The sequence below is a fragment of the Marmota marmota genome, unplaced genomic scaffold, assembly GCF_001458135.2.
Source record: "Marmota marmota marmota unplaced genomic scaffold, marMar, whole genome shotgun sequence".
NCBI classification, from domain to species: Eukaryota; Metazoa; Chordata; class Mammalia; order Rodentia; family Sciuridae; genus Marmota; species Marmota marmota.
In genome coordinates, this window is record NW_025999853.1 from 28,405,777 (window position 1) to 28,420,593 (window position 14,817).

The 14,817-nt window shown below is 33.6% G+C and overlaps 1 protein-coding gene across 1 annotated transcript in view; it reads right to left on the reverse strand.

Annotated features, from left to right (window-relative positions):
* Positions 1-14,817, reverse strand: part of Ptprq (protein tyrosine phosphatase receptor type Q) — a 206,246-nt gene that overhangs the window by 75,855 nt on the left and 115,574 nt on the right. Inside the window, exon 26 of the mRNA XM_048808230.1 lies at positions 8,335-8,658. Within this exon, the coding sequence (XP_048664187.1) occupies positions 8,335-8,658 (324 nt within the window). The remainder of the gene's footprint in view (positions 1-8,334; positions 8,659-14,817) is intronic.

The following is a 14,817-nucleotide window of genomic DNA, read 5'->3' on the forward strand; positions in this document are numbered from 1 at the left end:
TTTCTTGGACCCAATAGTCAAAGATAATAATATTGCAGAGAATCCTTATAATTTCCTTTAATTGCTGTTTTTTGTCTTAAAAAAATTTGCTTACACAAATGGGATTTCAAAGATATTTTTATTATATTCTAAAACATTTGCTTAATAATCTGGCAAGCACTTTTCTGATATTAAATATGTAGATGGATGCTTTTAAAAATAGTTTCAATTTCATATGCTAACTGTTGCCTCCTTTATGCATGAATTCACCTGAATCTGTTCTCTTTGAATTTCTTCTCTTTGTAATCACACTTAGCCACCTCCCACACTATCCTAAGGCTTTGCACAAGTCCTAGTCAAGATCTAGGAGTGCAGACTTTATGCTAGAAATGAACTAGGTTCATGAAAGCATCAAAGTGTAAAGTACTTAATGAAAGTATCAATGTGTAAAGTACTTGAACTCAACCAGCACATGAACTCCACAGCCTGGGGTTCCCAGTGAGCCTGACCAAAAAATACCCAAATCAATAGATTTATACTTAACCAATAGGATCTTCCATAGAATTTGCTATAATTAAATGAGAGTTCTCTTTACCTCCTTAGAAAAAGCAGAGGTAACAGAGTTGAATACTTGTTGATCTAGAATCTGAACTTAGCTTAAAAACCCAAACTCACAATGTTAATCCTACTTCACACTTCTTTTAGGACCAAAAGAGAGAAGACTCTCAAAAAAGTAAAAGGAAATGCAATTCAAGGTAAGATTTGAAGTCTGAGATGAGAAAGGAAGAAAGTTCATTTGAATTTTAAAAGGATTAAATGAAGCTGAAAGGGTACAAGATTGCACAACACCCTTTCCCCCACTTTTTAAAAATGAAAACCAGTCTTTAAAAATATATAGATGATTTATAAAAACATAGGAGTAATTTCCTTTGATTTTTTAAAAATGATTTTTCTGAAAACACATTTTACTTGCTATGTTAAGTGCAATTTCAACAATAAATAATTTTAACTATTTAAATTCTAGAAAAATCGTTTAGTAATCTGACAAAAGCTCTTTTGTCACTATTAAGTTGAGCAATCTATTAAATACTTTGATTTTATGTGCTTACTATTTACCTCTTTAAATTACTATTTCACCCACTATCTTTACTTTGTAGTCATATTTAGCATCCCCAATTTTAACATTATGCTTCCTCGTTTTCTTTATGAGCCAACAACCTAGTATGATCCTGGCTTACTACATAAATTTATTACCAGTTCATTATTTTGAGAATGATATGGGTATTTTGAATGCTGCAATACATTCTGAAATAAGCATTTATTAATTTTCTTCATTGTTTGAAAGCCTTTTAAATTAATTGTATACAAAATTCTTTCCTACGTGAAAGAACTTCCAGGATGGGTATAGGAAAGACAGTAGAATGAATCAGACATACTTTTCCTATGTTTTTATATGAATACATGATCAGTGAAACTCCACAGCACATACAACCACAAGAATGGGAAGTTCTACTCCATGTTTGTATGATATGTCAGCATACATTCTACTGTCATGTATATGTAGAAAGAGTAAGTAAAAATGAATAAAAAAGAAATTTCTTATGTTAATAAAAGAGAAACTCATAAAATGATTAACAATATAAATGTACTATTTTATTGAAATAAAATAAGCTAAATATATCCAACAGAGACAATAACTGATCAGGAGAATTTTAATTTTGACATTAACCACACAAGTATTTGAAAGACAGATTAAGACAAAAAATAAAATTAGTATAAACTGCTTTGAAATATGGAGAATTTTGACAGCCAAATGCTTCTGCATTGACATCAAATACCTTCCTTCCATACCATAATGATTTAGGTAACAAGTACACATGAAAGGCAGAAACATATAAGATATGGCTACCTGGTCACTCTTGTTTTTAAGGAATTCAGAGACCCACAAAAGAAAGAGACATCAATAATTATGATGTAATATATTCAGTGCTTTAGAAACAAGCTTTAGGAGGTGGGAGTGGAAAGAGGGATTTCTTGAAGGCTTTTCAAAGGAGATACTAAAATGAAATAGAAAGAAAAGGTAGTTGGTCTTCAAAAGAGGAGGATGGGAAAGATGGTAAGAAAGAAATGCTGAGATTATGCAGCATAAAGGAGAAGCAGTGCATGTATGGGGATATAAACCAAAGCACAAGTAACCACGTATCACTTACTAAAAGACTGATTTTTACATGCAGGCAAATGGCAACCCATCAAAGATTTTTCAACAGAGGAATGACATGGTCAAGTAACTATTCAAAAGCTGTGTGCAGATGAAGGGTAGAAAATAGAGGCAGAAAGAACATTTTGATATCTTTGCAATAATCTAGGAGATGAATGTTAAGAGTCTGGTTTTAGAGACACTTAGCAAAGATAAATAAATAAATACAAGAGATATTTAGAACAGAAATTTAATAGAATTCAGTTATTGACTTTTGAGAGATAAAAGCAGCTAAAAAGAATTAATAATGATTCTTAGATTGCTAACTTGAATACTAGATGAACAGTGGTGCAATACATCAAGGCAGGAAAACAGTAGGAAGACCACACTGGCAGTGGGGTGGGGCAGTGGTAATATGAAGTCTGAGATGTCTGTGGAAACCCTCATGGCCATACCAATAACTTCCATATACAGGTCTAGAGGAGAGAGACGTTGTTTTGAATTATACATTTGGGAATTTCAGGCACCTAATTTAGAAGAATTTCAATAGCATCTCCTTTCACAGAAGTATAATCATCATGTCTAGGATAAATTATATTTATTTTCTCTAGTGACAGCAGGATAGAGCGCATCCTAAAAATGTACTGCCACCAAATAGGCTTCTATATGTCTTTGGTTATATTTTCTTATTTATTTATGGTTAACATTGCTCATTAATATGCAATTGCATCTTTATAGAAAAGATAATTTCTGTGTAACCAGAGTGTTGATCACATTTTAAGTGTATTATACAGTTTAGAATAAACCAAGAAAAATAATTGAGTGTATACTAATGCATTAACAATTTTTTAATTTCAATAATGTTAAGGTGTACTCTGCTCTTTGTTTATTTTCTTCTTTTTAAATTATAAAGTTACAGTACTTAGAAACTCCTTTGATGAGGCATGTTTTGTTGAATTTCTTTTTTTTAACCTAACAGATGTTTGGGTAGTTAAAATTCCTCATGAGTATGGTATCCTGCGGTTTTCACAACCTAAGTGTTACCCCAGGAATCTTCCTTTCTTGCTGTCTTCCAGTCCTGGTGGTCTATAGGAGATGCACATTACAAAAGAGACCCATCTCATTCCATACTAATTTCACACCCACACTCCTTTAAAGCTGTACATTTCCTCAGCATTGTTATGTATCTATTGTGCACCACGCAGATACTTAACAGCTTTCCATTTTCCATTCCACACCAAACACAGATCTCAAATTGCTTTTGAGTATATAATCAGAAAAATAAGAGATGAGTAAAATAGTCTGTAAGACTTCACTGTTTCAAGTTAAGTATTTCTGCCTTTTATAATTTTTGTGCTTTTTATCTATAAACACAGCATGAAATAGAGTTATGGGTATTCACAGATGATTTAAGGAGAAAAAAACAATTAGACTTTAATTATCTAGATCAGAGAATATAGGAGAGAGAAATGTTAGCTTGAGTTGACTAAATATTGTTTCTTCCTTCACTCTGTTTTACTATTGTAGATTCAGATTCAGAGTAAGCCAATTTAATTCTCAGCTTGCATTCTGACTTTGCTTCCTGGATCTTCTATTCTGTTGCACTGCTTTATGATCTCAGAGAGAGTTCATAACAACAAATTTTCTTATGCTATGAGCCATTTTAGAGTCTTTTATAATATTTATAATTCATAATGGGCTGTATTTTATTTGAACAATTTTAAATTTTGACCAATTTAATTTCCAAATAGTTATCAAACACTAACTCTTCATCAAGAAACTCCAGGTTTTGATAAGATGTTGTATTAATAAGTGCTTGGGCAAAATTTGACACCATTAGAACAAAATGCACACTGATTGGAAACAATAATTTTAAACTGTTATCTTTTTTTCTAATCTAGAGAAATGGCTATTATTATTTTATCTTAAGTCATATCATGAAATTACATACCATTTTTGAATCAATGACAGACAATACAAAACATTGATTTTGTTCATCCAGATTGCTTTTTGTTTGGACAATGTCATATTTTAATATTTGGAATGTGGAATCAATATATAAATATTACACTTACTTTGACTCTGAAGAAAAAAAAATGACTACTCTTCAAGATTCTTATTGACTGAATAACTGAATAACTCATTCCTTTTCTTATTATACTATATGTTATTTCAGTATACATATTATATTATAATAATATATGTGATGTCTCTTTGTCTTTCATGTCAAATGCAATCTTAGATTCTCTCTCCTTGTCTTCGTATCATAAAAAATTTCCTTTACCATACGAAATTCAGAATTCTAATATATTTATTATTATAACAATGTCCCCTCTACAATTGAAAGCAAAACATTCCTCCATTCCTTATACTAAAAGACAACCAACTCATTGTCATAATTTAAACAGTAAGTAACTTATTATCCTCACCCACATATGACCAATCATTTGAGAAGCTATAAATTTTTGAGACTGCCAAGAAAATCATATGTCTATTATATGCTCACCTTTCTTAATAAGAGTGGTACAAAGTCAACTTTATGAGCAACTAAAACTCTAAGCTTTAGAAATGCTTTAATCTATAAGCACTTATTTATGTTTTCTAGTTACTTATATTGAAACACTTATTCCTTTTCAACACCAACAAGCTCAAAATACCTATTCTTATTGACTAATCCCAAACTGACTTTTATTTCCCACTGGGAAATAAAATATGATCATAAATATTAAAATGGTGGAAGAATGACACTCAAGTAGAAAGGTTTGAGAATGCAGGATTATTTAATAATTCCACTTCCAGTTTTATTTTCCAGCTTCTGAACTGATCATGTTATATGTTGTTTTATGCCAATTAAATGTCTTCCATAATAGCATCAATTAACTATGCTTATAAGAGATGGTACATTTAAAAAATATACTTCTTGGCACAATGCAGTAGGTACAAGCAGGTCATCTCCATGTGAGTGCTCATCAGGACTAAGATGAAAAACCCTTCATGACAGAAGACACATAGGTACAGGTATATTTTAACCAAAAGTTACAGCTGAGCTATTCACAAGCCAGATCTGATATATTCGGGTTGAACAACTAAATTTTTTGAATTTTTAAAAATTAAATATTTTTTAAAAATTAAGAAATTGAGTATTTTCTTGTTTCCCTGCAAACATCAGAAGACCTAGTAGCATGGGCTATCTATAAGACAACATCAGCCAGAGGTAAGTGGTGGCTGCCACTTCAGAGAGTACATTCTCTGTTATTCTGCCATGGTTTCCATCACTTCGAATTAGCACATGTGAGTCAACTTCATTCATTATGGTTTCTGTCAGACTCTTTGAAGGAACTTACAGTTCCTGGGGCTTAAAAGTTTATTCAGTCAAATGTCCCACTTTTGTATCAGATCTTGTGATTTCTAACTACTTCTGTCAATTGAAGCAACTAACTTTAACCATCTTTAAATTTTTAAGCACTTATTTCTTTGTTTTCCATTAGATTAAAGTAGTTATTTCTTACCAAGTTAGGAGGTTCAAAATAACTATTCTTATTCACTAGTCTCCAACTTGAATTTGATTTTTTTAAAATTATTTCTTTATGTTATGGTACTGCCATCTTCACCATCACCACTACAAAACAATTCCTTCTCCTTTCTCCACTACAGCTTATTCAATCAAGTTTAACTCACTCAGGAATTATCTACAGAGTATCTCTAGGGATGATTCTAGGCAATAAGAAAATAGCAAAGATTAAGGCAGTCTCTAAAAACAAACAAATAAATTAAAATTTAAAAATAACAGGTATTTCTAAGAGTTTATCATAATAGATGTTGTAATAGACAATTATTATGTGGCAATTTTAGATGGAGTTGGTCAGAGAAATTTATTGTGAGCAGGGATCATTTAAGTAGAAATCTATATAGAGATCTCCTGCTCATATAAAGTAAGAAGTGGAAGAACATTTCATCAAAAGAAACAGGGAACGCAAAGTCCCAAGTTCTAGAAGTTGAATGTGCTTAAGCAGCAAAAAAAAAAAAAAAGTCCAACATGAGTGGAATGCAATGGTAAGGGAGGAAATGGTCACAAACAAGGTTAATTGTGTTAGGGAAGAGCCAGGTCACATAAGGCTTTGTTAATCATGTTCAGAAATTTGAACTTTATTCCCAGAGCCGTGGGAATTCATTGGGTGGTCTTAAGCATGAAAGTAGCATCATCTTTTTTAGGTTTTGAAGGATCATCCTGACCACCCAGGAGGCCAGTCAGGTTTAGTGCAAATTATAGCAATAGTGATTAAGGGCTAGACTAACGCAAATTCAGGGAAGGGCTTCAAGGGTGTGGTTGAAGGGAGCCACTGGTAGAACTGAGGAGGAAAGGTGCAGTGCTTGGATTTTCATTTTCTGCCAATGATTGAGTAACAGTATACTTTACTAAGATAAAAAAAATAACTGGAGATGAGAAGCTTTGTTGTTTAGATCATATTAATTTTGAGAGGTTTACCTGAGACACACACCCAATAATATCAGTTGATGAAATAAAAATCCTAATGTGGAGTTCAGGGAGAACATTCAGGACTAGAAATAGAGATTTGAGAATAATCAGTATATAAGTAGAATTGAAAGTCATAAGACAGAGGACACTTGGGGTAAAATCTCCTAGGGATTGTGTGCTGGTAAAGAAGAGAAAAGACATACTTAGAGTTAAAAAAAAAAAAAAGGCTATGAGGAGAGGTCAGCAAAAGAGCCTGGGGAAAGGCTTCAGGAAGCAGGAGAAAATCCAGAAGAGCAAATCTTACAGAAACCAATAGTTTTTAAGTGCTAAAAAAAAGTTGTTTGAACAATGTGTTGAAGGCTACTACCCCAAATGTTAGATTATATTAGCAAACATTTATTAGATGTTATCACAAACATGATGCTACACAATATGGGGAACTGTAACAAGAGACACAATTAGGGGTCTAGGTAAAGCCTCAAGACGAAAGCTTATTTCAATATCTGTAAGAGCCTAACACAGTACCCATTTGCCACAGAAAATCCAATGTGTCTCTGTGTGTGTGTGTGTGTGTGTGTGTGTGTTTATAAACTCTACTAATAGGTACCAAAAATCTTAAGAAAATGTGATTTGGATTTTCAAGGAATCACTGAGTAAGAGCCTTGGTCAAGAAAGGAGGATGGCAGCATAAACTCTGTATTTGGAGAATTTACATGAGGTGGTATTGGGATGGGTGTCCTGACCCACCTGAAATTTGCTCTTGAGCTGGAACTGGGGTAGAAATGACTTTTCAGAGAACACAGAGAACATGACACAAAACTCTAGTTTCTGGGACTTGACATGCAATTGCTTTGCACTGCATGAAAATCTATGTTCTATGCAGACAGGGTTCAGAATAAGTAATAGACATTTATTTATTTAATTATGGTCAATAATGTCTAAGCAAATAGGGTCACCAGTTGATTTTTAAAATATAAAACTTAAGTTGCAAGAGCAATCCTTATGTATACCTAGAGCTTTTATCATGGAAAAAACATTTAAACAGATTTTTTTTTTTCTGAATGGTAAAGTCCTGAAAGATGTGTAGATAGCATAATAGTTTTGAGAGATAATTTACATTTCTTTGTATTTCTTTTTTTTCTTCTCCCTGTTTCAAGCTGGGAGCCAGATGCTTGGCATTTCTTTGACTCAGAATTCTGTTTAGAAAAAAACACAAACTGAAAAAGTGCTTACAGATCCATTAGGATTACTACACTCGTGTGTGTGTGTGTGTGTGTGTGTGTGTGTGTAAGCCAGAAGTCACTAAAGGATTTAAAAAGTCAGCATAAAAGCAGCAGAGCCTCCAGATATCAGGGGAAAATATAGGCACTAATCAAGGGTACTACCTGGCATCAATGTAGCAGTGTAGCCTAATGGTACACCCCAAGGGTGTTCCCACAGGGCTTGGTTGAAATACCAGACTTTGGGACCTTAACAAACCTCAGGAGTTTAAAAAAAGCCTAAAAGTCATTGAAATTGAATTATCCATTGGATTTCAATTAAGTTTAAATTAAATGTTATTTTTTTGTTTAGTAATTTTATGCACAATTTATTTAGTAGAAAGTATTAATATGTAGATATAAAGTATAACAGAAATCAACATATACATATGTTGAGATATATATATTAAGACAATACTTACGGCCAGGCAGGGTTTGTGTGGAAATCCAGTTGGAAGCATTGCCATAGCCAGCATTGGTGCTAGCAGACACTTGGAATCTATACCATCTAAATTTCTTTAATCCATACACTGTCTCTTCAGTTAAGTCAGCTTCATAAAGGTACTGAACTTTTTGATACTCAACACATTCTTCAGATTGCCATTCTCTGCATTCTTGAGCACGGAGTTGAGTGGTTATCTTGTAATTTTGGAAGTAACCAAGGATAGAATCAGGTCTTATCCATGTCAGTGTTGCACTAGTTGACTGAACATCAGAAAAAGCAATGTTTGTGGGAGCACTGGGAACTAAAAATTAAAGGGAAAAAATAAAAACAATTTGGATTATCAAATATCTTATAATCAGAAGGAAGAAATAAAATTTGAAATTTTTCTATTATGATGCACCTAGTGGAGATCTATTAGATTATTACCACACTTAGATTAATATCCACATACTTAATGAGCAGAACCCTACAGGGGACAAAATTATTGTGATTTTTGAAAAATTCCTAATTTTGCTCCCAAATACACTCACATGTGGCTTATGTAAACATACTTTGGTTTCAGATATAAGAAAAAAAATTTTACTGCTACAAAAGAAAATTGCATGCTCATACCCTCTGAAGAATTTCCTTGGTATGATCTGAATTTTATTATTGTATTTTTTTCCCAAGAAAGGTATTTTCATAGTTAAATGTCTAAATACATATAAGCACATTTTACTGATAATGTGGATTATAAAATTATTTTAAGTAAACAGGATTACTGAATGAGTTAACTTATATAATTAGTTTAATTTTATTTTATCCCATGTTTACTCAGGATTGACAAAACTTTTTCTAGAACATCGTGTGACACATTGATATTAATAGGCAGATTAAAGTATCAGTATATAATCTATATCCACATGGTCCTACTTAAGAGTCATACCATCCTTGGTTTGCTAATTCAAACCATGTCAGATTCTGAGACTTGTGTTAGGGATTCAAGATACAAAAAAAAAAAAGCTCATGTCCTGTTTGTAAGACATGGTTTATTGGAATAGTAATATAAGCATATTATGGTTAGAAATATGAAGGATGAATGAACTAAGAGATAATAAAACTTTTCTCAGCCATGTTGCTCTTACACATGCATGTCTTTGCCAAAAACACTGAGATGAAGAAACATAATAATGACTTGCATGACTATTACATAATTCATGAGAACTATGTTAACATTCACACTTTAAAAAGAAAATTAATAAAAATTTAGAAACTCATTAATTCCTAAATATATCATAGTAGTTCAAACTACAATAAATGTCTAAAGAGCATCTAAGTAGTGCAAGCACTACTGTAGGTATAAAATATACAATGAATAAAATAGACAAAAATCCCTACTCTTGTGAAATTTACATTAGGGAGGCTAAATGTAATAAAAACCTATAATTAGGTATTATATATAGTACATTAGAAAGATGATCATTGATGTGGAAAAAAGTAAGTAAGGGAAGAAGGGTAGAAAGTTTCAGGGTTAATGACATTTTAATAGTGGTCAGAAAGGGCCTCATTAATTACAAGACATTAGGTTCCTAATGAAAGTGAGGGGTGCAGCTATGTGGAAATGTCAGGGAGGAAAATTCACAGCAGGGGAAACTATGACAAAAGGCTGTAAAGTGGAAGTGTGGCTGGTGTATTTGAAGAATAACAAGGAGTCCTGAATGACTAGCAGGAGCTGACATCTGAGAAGAGATACCGAAGGCTGCACCATGTACATTATAAGAGGACATTATTATGATTTTCATTTAAGCATAAGAGTGATAGGCTCCACCATGTTTCACGGAATTACTCGACCTATAGAATTGGGAATAGACTGAAAGGAGACAAGGTGGAACAAGGAGACTAGTTAATTGGTATTGCAACATGAATGCAAGAGATCATGGTGGCCAGGACTAAGATGGTGGCCGCAGAAATAAAAAATACAGTTCCTGAATGTATCGAGAAGGAGAGCTGACAGGATTTACTGACATGTGACATGAGGTATAAGACAATGAGAGGAACAAAAGAAAGATTTATAGACTTTGCAGTGAGCAAATAGAAAGATGAAGTCACTAATAACCAACGGGGGATGACTGTAGAAGGGCTAAGCCCTGGGAGAAATAGATTAAGCATTTGAGTATGGTAACTTCAAAATGCCTCTCAGATAGCCAAAAGGAGCTGTTGAACAGAACATGGATACTGAGTCTGGAGTTCCATAGAGAGAAGTCTAGATGTCATTTAAAAGTTTGAACTTTCAGCAGGTCCCAGTGGCTCAGGAGGCTGAGGCAGGAGGATCGGGAGTTTAAAGCCAGCCTCAGCAATTTAGCAAGGTCCTAAGCAACTCAGTGAGACCCTATCTCTAAATAAAATACAAAATAGGGCTGGGGATGTGACTTCTTCTTGACAATAACTAGCTAAAAAGCTACACAACAGCTTGGGGACTCACTGTGTCAGAGGGGCTTATAGAGAGCTTATGAGGCAATGGAAAGTAATCAAAGATGTCAGAATGAAATGTTCAGAAATATATTTTATCAAGAATTGTACAATAGGAAAGTGAAAAATTCATATCTATATTGGTGGTTAACTCCATAAAGACAGACAAATGAGCAAATAACAGACTCTCGGCGTTTGAAGGAAGCGTGAAGACCATCTAGGTCAAACTATTTTGGGAAATCTTCAGATGCCCAGCCACTGAACACAAAGTTTTTCTAGTTAGTTCTTCAACCAAACACTGGTCCAGGTACAGATAGGAAGGAATTTTGCTGTTGGAATTAAGAATCCAAATTATTTATTAAAATAAAATATATCCAGTAGATCTGACCTTACAACATGACTCCTTTAAATCAGAGCATTTTCTTTGGCTGATTACAGAAAAGGGACAGATTTAAAACAAGAGATGAATTCAATGTTTGAAAACTTCTCCATTGCTGTCTTTGAAGGAGGAGGCTCATACTAAATAATGCATGTCAAAGAGTTGACAGCAACCCTTGGCCAAGAGCCAGTCAAGAAATAGGTATCTCAGTCCTAGAGTAACAAGGAACTAAATTCTGTCATAACCCTATGATCTTGGAAGAAGATTCTGAATTCCATATAAAAATGTTGTTGACTTACAACTTCATTTCAGGTTGTGAGACAAAGAACCCAGGCACAGCATGTGTGTGCTTCTGATCCATAGCATTATGAGCTAAAGGGTGCTATTTTAAACTATCAAATTTGTCATAATTTATTACACAGCAACACAAACTCAATACAAACTGACCCCTTACTACTTATGTAGCTTCTGTGTAAGTATATAGAACAAAGTGAAATTCAAAATCTCAAGGAGCTTTTATTTTAAAATTTATTTTTAAATAACTCTATTAGTTTGTTTAGCCTACATTATTTTGAACTGATACCTACTTACCTATAAATCTTCATGCTGCACTGAAAACCCAACCTAAAGAGGTCTCATCTATATTTATCTCTCCACTTGAACATTCTGTATACAAGATCTAGAAACATTTTGCTTCTGAATCCATATCAATAAAAATATTGAATAATAACTGAAATATGTATACTTCTCATAAGTTACATGGACATAAAATGTCAATTTACAAATTGGATTGTATCTCCCAGAATCTAGGCTAATGCTTGGAACAAAATAGTCATTTAATTTTTTTTTTTAATATGAGCAAGTGAATAGAGGTATAATGGGATTTAATTTAGATTGATGGCCAGGAAAGCTTGACTGATGAGGAGAAATTTAATAGGACACCTAAAAAATACAAAGTAGCTTCTCAAATGAAAAGTATCAGATGTGTTAAGACCCAGAGTAAGCCAGATGCAGTGGCACATGCCTGTAATCACAACTACACGGGACACTGAGGTACACCTGGGATTATAGGTATGTATGCAGGAGGCTGAGAAAGAAGAATCATAAGTTTGGGCAACTTAGAGAGACATGTCTCAAAATAAAAAATAAAAAGGTCCCAGGATGTAGGGGATGTAAAGCACTCTTGGGTTCCATCACCAACACCAAGCAGAGGGCCACCCAGAGGAAGACATGACAAGTTGAAAGCATTTAAAGAAGGCTCCTGGATCCATAAGGAGATAAATGGAAAGACAGAAAATGGGACATGGGACATATAGATAGGAATCAACATCATGTTAAGCCTACTGAATTTAAAAGTTTTGGATCTATCCTAAATGCTGCAAAAATACTTGGAAAGTTTTATACTGACTTTTTGTTTTCATTAAAATTTTCCCCATAGGGACCAGGGAATATGGTCTGGACACTCCCCTTTCTTTTGGGATCTACTGCTGATGACCCTTTCGTGTTTTGACTTCCCTTTCCTAGAGTTTGCTAAGCCACTGAAGTGGGAGGGAAGCAGTCTGATCTATTCAAGAGGGATCACTACATGTCCATAGCTCTCTGACCAACTTTTTTCCCTTCAGTTTTCATATATGAGAAAAGAAGACATTAATGAAAAATTTTGATGCAAAATAAAATTGTTGGCAAATGACTAGTGTTTCAGACTCTAGCAGTCTCCAAAACAAAAGTGTTTCAGAGAAGAAAAGGTCTAAATACAAGAGTACTTTAACTTGGCAAATAAACAAGGTTCAGCCAAGTGTTATTTTTAACCTGGCTATGGGAAGCATGACAGCATTTCAGTTGCCTACTATGTCACAGGCACAGTGATGGGACATTGGAATTTACAGGCACTCAGTATGTGTTTATTGACTGCATGAATAAATTATGGTTCACTAAAACAATGCTTTGATTTTCATGTATGTTGTGGTTTGGATATAAGGTGTCCCTCAAAAGCTCCAGTGTTAATGCAGGGATGTTCAGAAGTGAAATGGTTACACAATGAGAGCTATAACCTAATCAATGGATTAATTCATTGGCTGGATTAATAATTTGAATGGACTAACTGGGTGTAACTGTAGACAAATAAGGTGTGAATGGAGGAGGTGGGTCAATGAGGGATTGTGCTGCATCTTATTCTCTTAGTTCCTTCTTTCCTCTCTCTGCCTCCCTGCTGTTCTGGGTGGAGTAGCTTTCCTCCATTGGCCATTCAGCCATGATGAGGAGGCCACTCATGAATGGAACCTCTGGAACTGTGAGCCAAAACAAAAATTCCTTCTCTAAGTTGCTCTTGCCAGGTATTTTGATCACAGCTACAAAAAGCTAACACAATGTGGCACAAAATCCAAGTCCACATTTTTTATATCAAGTGTATTTAAAAATATGAGCCAGAATTAAATATAATATGAGGCCAAAGATATATTAAAACCCAAAGATAATTTTTTCCAACAAGTCAATTTCACAAATACAAGTGACCAGGAATAGCCCTCATTTATATCTAGTATCTTCTCTTTTGATAAACTGTGTGTTGAACTGAACTATTTCAAGGCAACTGCCCTATTGAATTACAGATACAAAAAGGATTACACTCATTTTAGCATGGAGAATCAGATTTCCATTCCTTAAGAATGACTAAAAACCTCAAACTTTTCTATCCACAGATGGTACTAATTTGAACACATCATTCCATGCTTCCTGGAGTAATCACACAGCTTGCTTAAATTTTCTAAACATGACTGAACTGTGATGAAGCGATCAACGTTAACTGCCAAGGTATTCAGTAAATTACATTTTTATTCATAAATAATTCTTACTAACAAAATAATTTCATCACAGTTGAAATGATGGTCTGTAGAATTACATAAGTAAGACTTGTTAGAGAATTAAACGTATGCCCATTTTAGTGACTAGTTAGCAGATACTACTTAGAAGATGTATGTATGTGTAAATTATTCTGTTAATTTCTGAATGTCAATTACTATAGTTTCCCAACCTCTCACGACAGGACTTTGACAATAGCTTATGCTGACTTCTCCCTGACCTGGTTAAGTACATTAACATGGAGGACCAAGTTTTATCAGTTCTTTATTTATAACTATGTATTTTGATCTTTAAGCACAGATGTACTCTTTCTTAAGCAAAACAGATGCCTGAAAATTAATATTTATGAAATATACCTATAAAACATATAAAAGTACCAACACAATCTTTCCCAGTTTTCTAAGAATATTTTAGTCTTTAGAAATTTTAAATAATTTATAACCTTTAAAACACAAGGTGCAGACGTATAATCTAAGCATATACAAATTATAGTTTGCTAACCCCAACATAGTATCACTCAATATAGCAATCGACATTCCTGAAAAGTTCATTACAAAGCAAATTTAAGCATACCAGATTTGAATTTTACACTGACTTGTATTTAATCTATAACACTTTAAGTAGACATTCACCTTGAGTTGTATGGGTAGGTTACAAGTCTTAAGGTATAAAGTCCTTTTCATACACATATGAAAAATAATTTAGTTAATAGAAACAACTACTATGAGCTTATGACAATAGGACAAGCTCAGTGGAAGATGATCTGGGAGATATATA